The 17,070-nt window shown below is 34.6% G+C and overlaps 1 protein-coding gene, 2 long non-coding RNA genes and 1 other non-coding gene across 8 annotated transcripts in view; 1 reads left to right on the top strand and 3 right to left on the bottom strand.

Moving 5' to 3' along the window:
• The window catches only part of sick (sickie), a 189,420-nt gene that overhangs the window by 124,182 nt on the left and 48,168 nt on the right, over positions 1–17,070 (bottom strand). For all 5 annotated transcript variants that reach the window (XM_069056865.1, XM_069056862.1, XM_069056861.1 and 2 more), the window contains 2 exons: positions 10,774–10,891; positions 7,903–7,955 (listed from right to left, as the gene is read on the bottom strand). In XM_069056865.1, coding sequence (XP_068912966.1) covers positions 7,903–7,955; positions 10,774–10,891 — 171 coding nt within the window. The remainder of the gene's footprint in view (positions 1–7,902; positions 7,956–10,773; positions 10,892–17,070) is intronic.
• Positions 8,059–9,569, top strand: LOC138137057 (uncharacterized). Its single transcript, XR_011161540.1, has 2 exons — positions 8,059–9,134; positions 9,330–9,569. It is a non-coding gene; the product is annotated as an uncharacterized lncRNA (long non-coding RNA).
• Positions 13,676–13,748, bottom strand: TRNAV-AAC (transfer RNA valine (anticodon AAC)). The gene has a single exon. It is a non-coding gene; the product is annotated as a tRNA-Val (tRNA).
• LOC138137457 (uncharacterized) lies at positions 15,363–16,662 on the bottom strand. Its single transcript, XR_011161742.1, has 4 exons — positions 16,347–16,662; positions 16,176–16,289; positions 15,867–16,118; positions 15,363–15,804 (listed from the first exon to the last, which is right to left on the bottom strand). It is a non-coding gene; the product is annotated as an uncharacterized lncRNA (long non-coding RNA).

The following is a 17,070-nucleotide window of genomic DNA, read 5'->3' as shown; positions in this document are numbered from 1 at the left end:
TAAGTAAGAATAATAAAAATTAATAAATAAATGAAAGGTGCTGAGCAATAATAAAACAATTTGAACGAAATTCAAAGAAATTGAATTTTATTTTGAGTCAAATAAATGTCAATTTATAGTTACCAACATAGTATGAAAAAATAACTACCTAGGGTTTTTTAAATTTTACCAACCTAAAGCAACAGGTGGTGGTTTTTGATTTTTGAATGGACTATAGATAAATATACCCGACGTGCGATTCTCCAATTTTTTTTGCAGCACTACGAAAATTGTCAATTGGGATATGGCATTGTGACTACTGCTTCAAAAAAAAAAAAAAATGACGTTCATCGTCGCACAATTTCCCGTTTGTAAAACCAAGCAAAGGAATCAACAGCTTCTGGTTGGTGCTTCAAGGTGGATGCTCAAAGATCTGATAGATGTGGAAGGATAGAAGCCTATCGTGTGCCATAGATATTGAAAGAATTTCATCGCATTTTTGAGAGCGAGTCACTTAACAGAATATCTTCTACAGTAAAACCACTCCAAACGGATCAAAACAAACTTGAAAGATTGCGTTTTTGCCTTGGACATTTGAATCGCATATGCTGAACTTGCCAGAAGAGTTTCAAAAAATTGTCAGAAAGGTACGCCAGTGACAAAACCCATTGATTATATTAACAGAGAAGACATTAAAAAAATTTTACGCAACAAGTTTCCAGTCTCTTTTAGAAACCATCTAGATAACGCAAAGCCGAGTTTGGGGGCTGAAGACGAAGAAATGAAAGCAGAAGCTTTAATTTATTGAATTTTGCTTTTTTCCAAAAAAACTGAATTTCAAAATTATGAAATTTAACTCGTGTGTCGTGTTTTACCGGAATGTGCACCAATAAATCTTCAAAATGAGACTGTTATTTAATTTTGATTGTGTTCGCAGTCTAGCATTGCGGTTGTCGTCCCAAATACATAAAATTAATTCCACTTTATTATTATATAACCGTCCGCCGCACATGCTAAATTAATAGCAACATATTTTCCATTCATAACTTTAATCGATCCCGAAGCGAAGACGATCAAGGTCGCAACGGTACATACGTCCATACATCATCATCGTGATAATCCAAACCTGAAGGAACTGCAGTGACAGGACTCCAACCTGAGCTTGTTTGTGCACGTTCCAAACGTGGACAAAAGAAGCATTTAAATACAACAGAAATTCTTTGTCGTGATTTATTTGACCACATTTTGTGCCACCCTCCCCTACAATTATGAAATATATATAACGGTAAATCTTCGATAATAATGGGTTCGGAAACTTGTGATTAAGTTTTTTAATGTGTATAGTTACTACTTCAAAATTACCAATATCTGGGGGTCATATAACTGGCAATAACTTAAACGAGTTTTGGGCGAATCTTAATTGAAAATTGTTCTATTTGGAAAGGAAACGTGTTTCTAAACAAGATAATGCAAAAACCCACAACGACCTGGAAGGCCAGAAGAATGATAAATGAATGGAAACTTCATAAATTTAAATAGTGAAGAGGTAGAAATGTGTAGAATGTGAGTACAAAATTGTCCCTGAGTGAGAAGTATTGGAAAATTTTCCAGTACCTACTGGTCCATTTTAAAAATTCTAGAGAAAGATTATCCTAGTGCCCTCCCGTTAATTTAACTGTTAATTAGAAAACTCTTGTTTGTTTTTATCATCTTGTATAGAATCAGTGGTAATAGTTATTTACGAACCAATTTTTAAAGCACGAGCGACGAAGGAGCAAGTACCTTTAATTAATGCGCCAATGAGCGGAAGATGTCTTCACGCAAGTGGTTCGTACAATATTTTTTGTACGAACATTAAATCAAATTTTTTTGTTTTAATACATTAAACATAAACGAACATAAAACCAAGTAGGCAGTGACCTTTGGTTATTAGAAACAATTGCTTCACTTGAAATTTCAATGTTTGCAATATGTAATTTGTGAATTTTGTAGGAACAATTTTCAACGATTATAAATATTTCCCTAATTTTTTAATGGAGGAAAATCCAGGGAAGTTGTATTTTATGAATTAAATTTTATTATTATCAAGACCGAATTTTTTTTTTAATGCCTCAAAGGGCCAGTGTTTTTTGCAATTTTTACATTCGAGTCGATCGGGAAGCACTCGCTTCGGAGTGACCGTTGGATGTTGGAAGCGTCGCTTTCAAGGCTATGACTACAAAACATTTATTTTGGACTTCTTTCTCATGGTCATGAGTGAAACAAATGCCAATTTTTGTTAGAAAAATTAAGAAATTGTGTCAATAATTTGTGCAAAAAATTTATCAAAGTATTTGAACACCTGATATGGTTGTAAGAACAAATATTTGAAATTCAGTGCATAAGCAAATATTTGACTTCAATTCATAATTTTATCTCTAAATAAACTTCATTTGATATCAGGTTCTTATCCGAGTTCCAGGAAACATCTAAATCTCGATTTTCCCATCATCGTAAAGAATCACAGTAAAACGGATGCACAGAATAATTTGAAAATTTTTTCCCACAAACGCGAGTAAAATGATATTTTCAATTTCTAGAAATTAGAGAATAGCAGTGTTGCCAACTGGGAGTTGTTGTTGATGCGACATATTAACAACTGTCGTATTTCCTTCCACCGGGACTTTCACTGATAGAATAGTAACTAGATTACTACGCGTTGAAAATTAGTTTTCATGTGGCGCCAAATTTAAATTAACACTTAGGTACAAAAGAAGTTGATACAAGGTGTCTCTAAAAGAAAGTATATCGAGAGTCCTGTAGAATTGTGCAGCTCTATAATTTTATTGTGTCGAACTATGTCGAACCGTTGAAGTCGTCAAATCGTATGTCAACAGTCAAATCTCAAATTATTTAATCTTAGCGTCAGCTGTGAGTTTCTTCAGGTTTTATATTATATACTATAATTACTTTTCATCTTACAACAGTTTTTATTAAAAACCTGTCATTTATTTACTTACATAACCTCGTTTTTTTTATTTGGTACCACCATATGCTAAAGAGCGGCAAAAATCAAATATGTATTATATTCGAATGCCACAGGACTTTTGGAGACACTTTTTACTGTACTGGATGAAGTATGTACATAATTAAAAACAAAACAATAGCTGTTATTTTGAATTTTTATTGAAATTAATCCAATGCACTAACTCACGACAATACAACAAAAAGTATATGTATTTTCGTTATACTATTATTTATAATTTATCACCACTACATATTATGTACGGTCGCGATCAATAAATTTTGGACACTAGTGTCATCGGGCTGTCATACATTCTAAAACGACCTTTATGTATTAATAACCTTAATTTTGATTGTGTCAATTTTGAAAATGTGAATGTCAGATTTACCGACAAAACAGTCAAGAAGTTTTAAAAATCAGACAAATGGAATAGAACGAGGTTTTAATTAATAATTCATTATTCATGTGTGACAATTTCAATAAAGCATGATTTAGAGTAATTTTTTTTATATGAAAAAAAATTATGTCCAAAATTTAATGATGGTAATAGTTAGTACTATAAGTTCTTTCTAAAGAAATCTCCTCAAAGACGTTGGAGCTAGAGCTCGATTACAAAAACAATTTATTCTTTTACTAAAATTGCGTTTAACTGTACTTAACAATTGAGAATCACTTTGTATCCCATTGGTTAAAGCGTTCATAAGTGTTTTTTTTTGTCCAACACAAAACACCTTTTAATAAATAAAACCCAAGACTTGTCAAGTAAAACTGAAAGTTCAAGTTAATGTAAAAACTCCATCCAGCAAAACATTTTCCGAGTACCAACATAATAATGCATTCTTGTTTCAAATGCAATTAATTAGTTTTTGTGTTTTTAATTTAATTTTTTAAGTTTTCTAAAACAAAGGAGTACGCCTATGGACACTGTCAAACATGGAATTCCCAACAGAATGAGCAACATTTACGTTGCCAACATATAAAAAAAAACGTCGCAACCTTTTATACTCGTAGTAACTTGGTATAAATATGGCCTTCATGCAAATAGCATATTGTGTTTCTACCAATTTATATTTTTATGGACAAAAACTAAAATATCCATCGATTCTGAAATAACTCAAATTTATTTCGTTGAGTTGGCAACACGACACAGTTGTCAGATGGCTTTAGTGCCACGTCAAAAAGTAAGGTTAAGTGAGTGAATTTTAATTCAAAATGATTAATTAATTAATGCTGTTTAAGAAAAATTTAGTTTGCAAGACGAGAGTAAACTAAAAATTTAGTCCCTCATTTCATAAATAATTGTCTCGAACTTCGATGATTTAGCAAAACCATGAGATTGTTATTACACCACTTTCAAAGTTTATAATCGCTTCCAAACAAGTTACCACAAAACCCCCGTAACAGTCTTCGACTCGGCCCCGTCACAACAACATTTCAACGACACCGAACACATCCGAACGATAACCCTTTTTAATTCTTTTTTACGTTATTTATGGTGATTAAAACACGTAACATAATTTTCAGTTGCAGCCAAACGACTTTTGTAATCCGTGTGTGTGCGGTTTTTGTTCCAATATTTCTCTTTTCCTGTTCGTCCGCGTATTCCGGTCACATTCGCTTATGTTCCGGGGTTCTTTTGATGTTTACCTCGATTGAACCATTTGTGTCGGTGTGGGGGGAAAAATTAAATAAAAAAACAGACCGGCATACAGATGCATTTCCATTACCGATCGATTCGCAGCGGTACGGTTCAAACGGAGAATTGTGCAGTTTAATAACTCGCTGCGGTCATTATTTGCTCCGATGTCATTTCGAAGTAATCGACCTCACACACATCAACTTGTTAGTGTGATGGTGCGGTGCATTAGTCTGCACACTCAAAACCGTCGCTAATTTCCCTTCGACGAGGAGATATCTACGATGCGTTTGGGTGTCATGTATGTTTGTATGTTTGTGCGCCACTGTAGCCTTAATTAATCACCCGATTTTGATGGGACTTTCATCGACGTATAGCTCACTTATCTGAGGGTGACTTAAGATATATAACATTAAGCTATCTTATCAGCAATAAACACAAAAAAACAAAAAGTAAGTACAGAAAGTTGTATCTAAGATTTTTGATTGTTTAAGTTTTTATGAAATTTTATTTGTAACCGAAAGAAACAGTAGTCATTTAACATGAGAGCTGCATCTGCACAACAGTTATTGATTTGATGAAGTTTTCCTCTTGAGACAAGCACCTAAACACTATCAATGCTCGCAGATTCCTGAACTCGCAACAAGTTAGCATGTTCCGTTTCCGCTACAAGGATGCAATTTGTACCTTGCGGCAATCTAATTCAACAGAAAGCCCAAAGCTGTTGGACGAAATTGAATCAGTTTTACCAACAAACTCTGTTAAACGTGGCTTTGAACTGGAAACGGAACAGACACCGATAAATAATAATAGTGAAAAACAGTGCCAGTGCAGTTCCAGGCTGCAATTAGTGAGGGTTGAAGCTTCGCACGGACAGAATGCATTCTCCAAATGACATTACAGTAGGTCGTAACATAACTCACATCGTGAGAACCAAATAAATTCATAACGCATTGCATTCTCCTGAAAGCAAACGCCAGTAAATTTCGCACTTATGTACGCAGCTTTGATATTAAACGATCGTCACGGGTTCAAAATGGCTCGTATTGACTCATTTGACCCAGAAACTCAATGACATTTAGTATAAAATTGTTCGTTAATCAAAATTTGTGACCGTGATTTATCTATGTCGTCTAGATTTACCGCCTCTTTTCATTCTTTAAAGCGGTCTGAGTTACTTAAGACTAGAGAAGAATCTTTTCAAGACTACGTCATCGGGGCATTTGTTAAACTTGTAATATTTTTTTCATCTCAAATTAAATTATCTGGGAGCGCCTTGCGTTAGGCAACCAATTAATCACATCCATTTTTTTTTAAATAGTACAGGTACAGTCACGGCCACGGAATTTCGTCAATCGTTGTCATTCAACTGACATTAGCTGTAAAACAGGTTTCATATATTTCTAACCCCACATTGGAATTTTTAACACAGATGTCAAAAACGCTACTGGTGACATTTTGATTTTTATTGTGCATGACAGAATTTCTGTCACAAAAATTTTGAATGTCAGTCATAATGACAATAAAGCTTAGGCGACTTGACAATAAAATAACTGACGGAATTCCGTGGCCGTAACTGTACACTATGTACTGTAGCAAATTAGAAATAGACAAGTTTTAATAAAAATCGATGCCAACTTGAAAATATTGAATTTTGTCGAGATTTCAAAATATTTCATTTTTATTTTACAAAACGTAAGCGTACAAATAAAACGCGTCCATATTGGATTACCTTTTTTACACCAATCAACAGGAAAGGGTGGACACCGACTGTTTTTCCGTTGCGTTTTACAGTAATCGAATCCAATAAATTTCTCTCGTTAATTTTACACAAATAAGTGCTAATTGTGTTCGGTTAAAAGCGCCATCATGCGTTCGGTTCCTAAATTAATCCTGTCAGGGCTTGCTGTTTTCATTCTTTTATTAGCGTCAATTAAAATGGACCACGCTGTGTTGAAATTATCGCATAGAATATTAAAAAATTCAAAATCCTTACATTGGTTGGACCGCTATAAAATGTTACAACTACACAGAAATCATCTGGAATATCCAGAATTCATATTTAAAGTTTGAATAATTTAAAATGCAACGATTTTATTACATATTACATTGTACCGGACGAAATATCAGAAAAGTGTTTATGGCAAATGATGTTCTATAGTTGTATAAACTTATATGATGTTTTCTGTAAAGCATAAAATTCCCTACAAGTCAGGGACAATCGCATTGTGGCTATTATATCGCACGTTCAAATGAAATCCTGGACTGGGAAGGTGTTGGAAACCGTCAATTGTTGTGATTTTTTAAAGCGTAGATTAATTGGAGCTAACCTAAAATTTAAAGCCCAAAATATCGTACTTTTTTCTTTCTTTGCAATGTTTTACATTAAAAATAGGATAACGTAACGATTTCTATTCTCGAAGCAAATATCTAAGGGCACCCTTTGCTGAAAACAAACATGTTTAATTATATCCCGATTAAACATAAATAAATGTCATTCGTGTCAAACGGCGGGAAATTCAAACTTTACACTGTTCTAAACGGTTTAATTTTTCCAACGCCTACTCAGCCCAGGATTTCATTTGAACGCGCGATAGTTAGACCTGAGAGACGTTTGAAAGCGCGCCGCGAAATACTCTAAATTCGTGTGACTCAGAGTCTCTGACACGGCAAGCAGTAACAGTTTGAAGAATTAAAAGAAATATTTCAAAGACTGCACACCAAGAAATGTAATTATCATTTCTTGATAAGGGAGAACAATGTGGTGCTGCAACAACGCAACAAATATTGCAGTCAACAAGTCCAAGTTTTTGTCTCAAATCTAAAAATAATTCCCGAGTCCAGTTCCAATTAAGAACAATTAACACAAGAGACTTGAATTTAACCTAAAAAAATAAATTCTCGTTTGTACTTGTCCAGCTTGGTGGGACAGTGTATTATAATTTCGTCGCATCAATTCCACACAATAATGTATTCGTCATTGGCGATCACTCCTACTTTTTCACGTTTCATCTGTCCCGTATCTTTTTTTGGTAAACTGACGACGACAATATATTCCGAGAAGATGTAATCCTATTTCCAGATAAACTGGTATAAATCTAGACCCAAGGAACGGTCGGACTCCCACGTTAGGCTTTGTCGGACGTCGACGTACAGATGTGACCCCTGATTAAACAGTTTGATGATGGAACGAATTGAATACTTAAACAATCATATACGAATCGTTATCTCGACGATAAACAAGATACAAAGATGCGTTATCTGGAGAGAAGGAAAAACTTACCATTTGTGCTGGCGTCTTGGGTTTTCTGTTGATGTCCGGAATCTTCTGGCAGGCTGAAAACACAACAAAATCGTGATCAAAAGATAAAATAGAAAGAGTGGTGGGAAGAGCGAAGCGGGCCGCTGTGATGTCCTGACGCGAGCCCTATTGAAAACGTCTGGGCTCAAAATAGTTATTTGTATAGCAAGGCTGCGAAATCCTACTTTGACGAACCGAGAGAAAAATTGTCGTCAAGGCCGCTTTGCGGCCGAGACAAGACAATCTCGAGGTCGTCAAAGGATTTCGTAGCCGAGGTGTACACAACATTTTGTGTGCAACCCGAAAATTTGTAATTATAAAATGAACAAGTAAAATTTCCTTCACTGTCAATAAAAATAAAGTCGGCCTACATGTCGCCATGTCGCTATGGAAACGACATAAATAAAACAATTCATTTTGAGAAAAATTGGAAAAATGTCGCAAAAAAATTACAACGTTTTTGTTCCGTCTACTTCCCCAGATTGTGCAGTGTCCAATTTAATACCAGAAAAGTCCAAACGGCAGTACGATAAGTGTTACAATGACTTTAAAGAGCGGTGTAATAAAAATAATGTGAAAACGGTGTCGGAGAATGTTGTTTTGGCTTATTTAATGGAAAAATCAAAAACTGTGAAAAGTTCAACTTTATGGAGTACATATTCAATGTTGAAGCTCACGCTGAACATACGGGATGGCATTGGTGTTACGAAGTTTCTGAAATTGGTACCTTTTTTGAAAAAAAATCAGTTGGTTATCAGGTGAAAAAGTGTAAGGTATTGACACGAGACCAGATCAATTTGCTGTATAATCTGCCCTTTTTTTAGGTCATTTTAATCATGGGAATATTAGGAGCCATGCGAAGAGACGATGACGAACTAACCAAAATGTCTATCGATGACATCAAGGATGAACATTCTGTATTAATAGTGGCCGTTCCTGACACAAAAACTGACATAAAACGAACTTTTACTGTCACCAATCCAGAATTTGTAAGATTATACAGCAAATATGCAGCTCTTGTTCCGTGTACTCATCCAGAGTTAAAAAAAGATTATAAATCGTGCAGTGTCGCATTTGAAACCTGAAAAATCGAAACAGCAATATAAAAAATGTTACAGTGACTTTGAGACTGATGTAACAAGAAGAATGTGAAAACCCTGTCGGATAATGTTGCATTGGCTTACCTATTTACTGGAATTTATTTATTGTGACAGGTAAACGTTAAATTCTGTTATAAGTTTTAGGTTATTTTAATCGTGGAAATATCAGATGCCGTGCGAAGAGACAAATAAACCAAAATGTCTGTTGATGCCATTCATGATTCAGGATATGTTACTACTTACTAGTTACTAGATATTTCCCTTTTTGACCGGTGGAAAATTAACCTAATTCATACGTGTCTGTTCTAGATCGATCTTTTTTACCGACTCGTCAATACGTCAATCATCGAATCATCAGGCGACCACACCATTTGAAATTGGCGGGAACTTCAAACCGGATGAAAATTCTGTACTAATAGCGGCCGTTCCTGACACAAAAACTGGCATAAATCAAACTTTAACTGTACCCAATCCAGATTTTGTAAGATCACACCGCAAATATAGAGATAGATATGTTGTAATTGTGATAATAAATAAATATTGAAATGACTTTTACTTTTACGGCCGTCGTCAAGGCAACGGCTGCGAAATTCAATTTCGCGGCCTGCTCTAGGCACGCGAAGTGCTCATTTCGCGTACGGTTGCACACAAAAAATTATTATGCTTTCTGATGCAGTCGGTGTGGTGAAACAACGACTAAGAACGTGTCGAAATCTGAATTTTATTTATTATCACGTTAAACCTGTGTCTATGAGATCATCAGACGGCGCTTCACCTAGCCCACATCCGAATACATATTCAAGAAGTTGAATAGCTGCATATTACACAATGGCGGTGTCGAACCACCCATGCAGGCGCAATTTTACAAATCAAACACCTAAACACCTCACACCCTATGATAATCACCTGTTAAACATATTCGAATAATAATAGACCTCACATTTTTCCACAGAACATTGATGCATTAAATACAACATAAATCAAATCTTTTACACAATTGGAAAAATTCTTGAACGGCTCAACTCTCAACAAATTGATTTCCACCACGATTTTCTTCGACTTCACGCTTCCAATCCGATTTACAAACATTCATAAAATGTGGGTTTTAATGGGTCTTTAATTGGATAATAACCGTAAATTACGAAAAGCAAATGGTAATAAAATTCGAAATATTAATCGAATTCACAGTCGCCGTAAGAGAGTTTTTGTGTTAGATTCATTGATGATGCGGTGCAGAGGCGCCGCCACTTTTAAACATTTTAATGGTGCCCTTACAGAATTGGCTGTGGGTGGTTCAGGGTCGAGGAATGAAATCACAATTTGACTTGATGTGTTGGCTTAACCAACTAACATCAAAAGTGGGACGCAAAGTCGCCTTTTATTTTTGTCAAATTGATAAATTACATTATCCTGTGATGGACGTTTCAGCAACGTGAATAATTTGTGTCCTACCTCCTGTATCTGTAATGGATAGCTTGACCCTAGAGTCCAGATTGATAGGTAAAGTGATCCTTTATTCACCTCAACGAAAAAATGTACCTCGCTCCTTTTTACGTTTTACTCGTTTTTTACGATTTTAATTCAGCACGAGTCATAAAACATGAAATAAACTGAACAGCATGAAATAAAAAAGAAAGGGGATGAGGTGTTCGCACTGGTACCGCCTCGCCGGTACTTCGTTCGACAAAAGATTTGAACTACTTGTCCACCGAGTAATAAAATGCAAGTTGTGCAAGTCGTAAATTGTACTTACTAACAGATTCGATGACTTCAGCCAGTAACACTCCGTCACTGCAATCCGCTGCTAAGGAATTGACTCGCTTTTTACTGCGAGCTTTTTCCAAGTAATGATTGGCCCAGTCCGTGTAGATCTGAAAGAGGACAATAAAAAGTTGAATTATAAACCGCAATGACTTGTGGAATACAAATAAGCGTCAAGTGGAACTGTACATGTCGCCGGTAATTAGATTAAAGTCAAAAAATAATTGGAAACGGTCAGAAAGTTCTCGTTTTCTTAGTTCTTGTACATTTTCAATCGACTGTTACTTTGTTGCAGTTATTATCTTGACAAATCCGAGGCAGGCGTTTAAAATATAACACCAACAAATCGAAACAAAATTTTCCCGTAACAAATGTCGCCATATTTTACTGGTCAATAACGAAGAATTGCGTTTCACAACACGGGAATGGTGGTTGGAGGTAATAAACTACGTTTGAACAATAAACGTACGGATATTTCACGCTGGATTTTCAACAATGTTTCAGAATACAAACACTCACGGCAGTATGGATTATGGTGTGTTTTACAAACGGGGCAGGATATGCGGCACTATTAATTCTTTCAAGTGCTACATAATAGTACATTAAAGAACGAGTTTTATAAGGGTTGATTTGGCGCACGAGTCCCAAGTGTAGAAAACGACCCGTACGGGAGTTTTCTATGGGACGAGTGCCCCATAAAACGAGTTTTTTATGTTATTTTTTAGAATTTGCACCCTTGTTTTAATGTTTAAATAAAAACATTACATTTTCAAATTCTAGGGAATTTTGTATTAATTGGTAATTCAAGGTAACGGATGCAAATACATCTGCAACATTTGTTAAAAAATAGAGTTTGAACAATAATATTGGAAGTTTTTTGGTGTAAATGACAATAATACACTGAAATATTGATAAAAATTTTATTAGAGATCTATTAAACTACGAGTGTTTTAAGAGATAGCCATAAACGACGCCGAATTTAATACAATAATAGACCTATTAGAGACGCAGATTCTAAAAATTCATATTTTAAAGCTTAAAACCATCAAATTACAACAATAACGTTTTAACTTATCCCAGCGGAACATTTAGGATACATACATACATATGTACACACATACATGTTGCACGTTTATTGTTGTTTATTTGTTTATTAAACATTAAACTTTAGAGGCAACAAGAAAGAAAGAATGATTGTTCAACGTTGTATACATGAAGAAAAATCCTATAACTAGTTGATAACTAATCGACCAATTTTGACAATAAATGTGCTCTTCAAATTATGACGAGCCGCCACTGCTTGTCCTCATTGCACCAACACCACAACGCTTCTACTTCTGTAAATTTCTAGGGAAATGCTGTCCAATACAATTAGAACCACCGGGAAGCTTATTTAGGACATGTATTAAGCAGCAAATGACTGAAATGAATTCTAAAGTAATGGATAAAATTTACTGGGGCCCGTCTAAATTCCTGCATGACGTACTGTGATAACAAATAAATTCGACACACACTGGCTGTCGTTATTACACGAAATTATTCGAAAAACCGTTTAATTTAGGGCAGTAACTGGAGAGTAAAATATTCAAATGTCATTTAAAGCGCGGGATGCACGCCATTGATGATGACAACTGGGCGAGTCACACCAAAGTGTCAACCCGTGATAAATACTAATCTGAGACAATAGATGGCGGTGGGAGTCAACCATTAAAATATAATAGTTATTTATGCAACGAGTTTCTGTGTAAATTGGGCTTTTCTAATTGCCCCAGGGACAAGATTAAAACACGAGCATAGCGAAGGTTTTAAGGCCGCGAGGGCAATTAGAAAAGCCCAATTTACCCAGAAACGAGTTGCATACAAAATTTTATTGTTTGAAACGACGTCCTTGATTCTTCCAAATCTTTTAAAAATGGTTTCGCATTTGCCTTTGACAGTTTTGACAAATTTTTCATGACCTGTCAGAAATGTAACGTTGAATGTGTTGTCTAGAGCAACGGTTCGTTATCTGCTCATTTTGCTTTAGGGTAGTTAAGAGGCAGTTTACAAAAAAGAAAAATGAGAATTTATGACAGTTGAAAACAATAAATACAGTTTTTAACTTGATTCTGAACGTCATTAAATTTCTAAAGGCACATCCAATGATTTATGAAATGGGTTAGTGACATTTTGTGTCAAGTTTGACATCTAACGTTTAAATTATTCTTTACAAATACTGCAGGAATTGGCTTAATTAACTAAATTTTGTTTTTCAATAAATCTTCATTAATAAATTAACAATTTTAACTGACATTCATATTAAGCATAACAGACCAGACATTATAATTTTAAATAAACAACAAAAGCAAGCATATCTTTTAGATGTAGCTGTTCCAAATTCACATAATATAACACAGACATATAACACAAAAATTAATAAATATTTAGAGCTGTCCGTTGCTATGAGAAATCTTTGGTGTTTAGAAAAAATTTCGATTTTACCACTTGTAATTTCAGCAACGGGAATAGTACCGCAATCTCTTTTTAAAAATTTAAAAATTCTGGATTTAGATAACACATTGGTAGTTGAAATTCAAAAAGGTATATTATTATACTCATGTCACATCGTGAGGAAGTTCCTTAACATTGACACAGAACATAATACACAACAAAGTCAAAATGCGGAGGCAAGACGCCGGTAATTATGTTGATAAGCACTGCACTATTACTTGATAGTAATATCCGTAATAGTGTATATACTCCGGCAAAATTGCCGTGCCGCCGGGTGGAGGTGGGATAGTAATTAATATGTATTTCAAATATTGACTCGACGTTATTAGACATAATTTATTATTTTAAACATGCTGATAAGAGTATAAATAAAACAGGTGATGATGCAATACAAAAAAAAAATGTGTTTCCGCCCGGGATCGAACCGGGGACCTTCCGCGTGTTAGGCGGATGTGATAACCACTACACCACGGAAACCGTTATGGACTCTTTTGATCAGAGAGTTTCACAAAGTTCGAATTCGGAGTATTAAAAATTTAAACAATAAATACTTTTTACAAAATAATGATACAACTCATCAAAATTGTGAATTACAGTTGCCTTTTATTATTGTTTAAATCTGTTTTTTATGTGGTTATATTTATACGTTTTTCAAAATTAATTTCATGCTACATTCTAAGAAATTCTTGGAAATTTACGCTTCCTAGATAACAGCTGCACTGTGCTATTTTAATTCACTAAACCTAAATGTTCCTGTTACGAAAAAAAATAAAGATTTCTCATGTTAGGTACAAATTTTTAATAAATACCTATCAATTAATATAATTTTCTATATGTATTTGTTATTCTCAACAAATTGAACTTTTATTTATAAAAATGTAGAAATTAAAATATAATTAATCAACTTAAGTACATAACATTTTTGTTTTATAATACAAAAATTTCCGGTAATAATGCGGAATATGAAAAAGTGCCCCGAATGCTTGCAGCGTTTCCACGTTGAATGCCAAGGGAAATCCTCTCAAAAAGGAATTCGCCTGATTCGTCGGTTTCCGATGACATTAATGAAATCGATGGTTTCTTTGCACCAAGGGCCTAAGGTTTCAAAGGCTTTAAATATGTATGTAGTTTGACGAAATAATTGAACTACATATACATATTTGCTATGTTTGCGTTTGCAACCCATTTCAAAAAACCTGAAACTTCAGAAGTTTTCAAAACGTAACTGTCTGCAAGTGTATCTACAATAGTAATGTCCCAAATTAATTTTTGTATTAACATAATTTGATATTCTTCTTGGTAATTTCATATTTCGAAATTTAATTATTTCAGTCTAATTATTATCAATATCTAGACTCTACGACAGATGCAAAATAAAATGCACTAATTTTACATGTTTATTAAATTTACAGCGAGCGCTTTACATTTCAATAAAACGCCAGCTCCATATATTCGTCTGCAGAAATAAAGACGAACCATAAATCAGCAATTTACTCGCAAGTCACCACACCAAACAAAAGGAGAAAACTCGGTGAATTTCAAAATTAACGTCCACTTAATCACAACCCCGCCTCTCCAGTAATTTATTAATTACCTTTCAATTTATTAATTCACCTACTCGTTATGGCAGAAATGAATAAAGCTGTTCATTATTTTATGTAGGTTAAACGCCGTCTCATTTTGAAGTTACAATAATTGACTGCAAACCGTTCTTCATTACGACACAAACTTGACCTGAAAATAAAATTATTGGCGTGTCATGTGGTCGCGCAACCCAAGAGAAGACACTTAATTCACACATTTTAATGTAACATCTGCATTCGCACTCAGTTCCACCGGAAATAACTGCATTTTCTTTTTTCGAACCGTAAACCGTACTGGAAATAATTGGACTAAAAAAATCGCTCGTTTAGACAGGGGCGTACCCCAAGGTACTAAAGTCTATTTTTTCCTGGTAGGCGCGTGCGTGCGCATCTCCGAAAGGTAGAATCACATAGCTAAGATTTTTAGCAGGATGCAGGAATTGTTAGTATTTTTGGTTGCATATTATCTAGGGGGATCGGTATTTGTGGTTGCAGATTAAAACTCATGTTTATGATTTAATGTTTCTATAATTTGTAAAATGTAAACAAAAAAGTTTATGAATCAACTCGTGGAAAAATTGATAACAAATATTATATGTACAACATTTTTTATTTTATACACACAGGAGTTAAATTGGGTACAAAACAACTCGATACTTTTGGATTCAATCGTTAATTAAAAAAATAAAATAAAATAATCAACACCGCACTTTTCACCTAAAAAAAAATACAGTGACATCGACAATAATTGTCAGTTCACATGAAAGCGGCAAAAATTTCATAACATGGACATGGCCTGCTTCGACAACAATCATTTCTAATAACCATGTATCTTGCAAGATAAAAGGTCTCCCTTCTTGGCGTATTTTTTTTATTTCCCGTAAATATCTTCTTCGCCAAGATATGTCTTCTCTTTCTATTAACAGGCTTTTTCTGTTTCGTTATTTGTGCTATTTGAAATAAACATAGATTTAAATGTTTACAGTTAATTGAAAACAATGTATGTACTTACTTAAATTTTAATTCATGTAAAACATTATAAAGCTTAGAACGACTGATGTTTGGAATTTCTTCATTGTTTTGCACTTCCCTGTACACAGCATCAATTGTAGGAATTCTGTTTGCAGAGAAAAATGAGTGCACTGTTTTTCGAATGAGATATTTTTGATGTTCATCCATTTCCTATCAGGTTTCTTCGGTGCCTGTAATTGCCCACACTTCTTTTCTTCCGCCAAGTATCATTGAATGGTTCTAAATCCACAACCTTCAACACAAAGTAATTAAGCTGTGATACAACCAAAAAAAACTCAGAAATCAATACCAGTATAATCTGCAGTTTTTTCCATTTGAGCCGTCTTGGTTAACTCGGCAAAATCCTTGGAGATCCCACGAAATACTTTAACGATCATTTCTTTCTCGGCTTGTAAGAAATTTGCTATAAATATGCATTAAAAAAAAACTGTTACTTGATGTTAGCATAAATCCAACTTACACCGTTTGGTGATCAAAATTAAGACATCTTGTTGACATATAAAAACTTCTTAACCTCTAAGAACTAAGAACTGTTTTTTTAATAAATAAACGGACACAACACAAAATACACACAAAACACGAAAGGAAAACTAAGACACGATGAAACAAAAATGGCAGCTTGGACCTGATTGACAGTACAGAACACTGTAATATTGCACATTTCTCTAGTGTAAGTAGAAAAATAAAGTAACCAATAGGAAAGTCGCATTTCGTTGCAGGATTTTGTAAATGCGCACGCACGCGCCTACCAGGAAAAAATAGACTATAGCTCAGGACCATTCCTATTCGCGTTCTGGCGTAGACATTTGGCCAGTCTCGCCAACGTGACAAAATAGTGACGTCCATAAAAATTGTTTTGGTTTAATTATTTTCAAGCTGGACTAGACACAACAATAAAACATGAACGAAACCACGTCAAGTACACATCCAGATTCGGTTGTGCTCTTGACGCATTAAGATGTCTGTCATAGATACACTGACTATTCCTTTTAGAACATGAGAATTCGCGCCAAATATGGAACCTCGATGAGAATACAATGGAATGCCGACGTAAAAAACGAACACTGCGTGATGGGGACCTGGAATTATCTCTGTGACGGCAAAAGGTTCGGTTGTTCCCATTTCATTGGACTGACGTGACGTGATGATTCATTTCAATAAGTCATTGTCACTACCTCTTCTAT

The sequence above is a fragment of the Tenebrio molitor genome, chromosome 8 (genome assembly GCF_963966145.1).
Source record: "Tenebrio molitor chromosome 8, icTenMoli1.1, whole genome shotgun sequence".
NCBI classification, from domain to species: Eukaryota; Metazoa; Arthropoda; class Insecta; order Coleoptera; family Tenebrionidae; genus Tenebrio; species Tenebrio molitor.
Note: the sequence above shows the minus strand (reverse complement) of the source record. Positions and strands in the feature narration are given on the sequence as shown.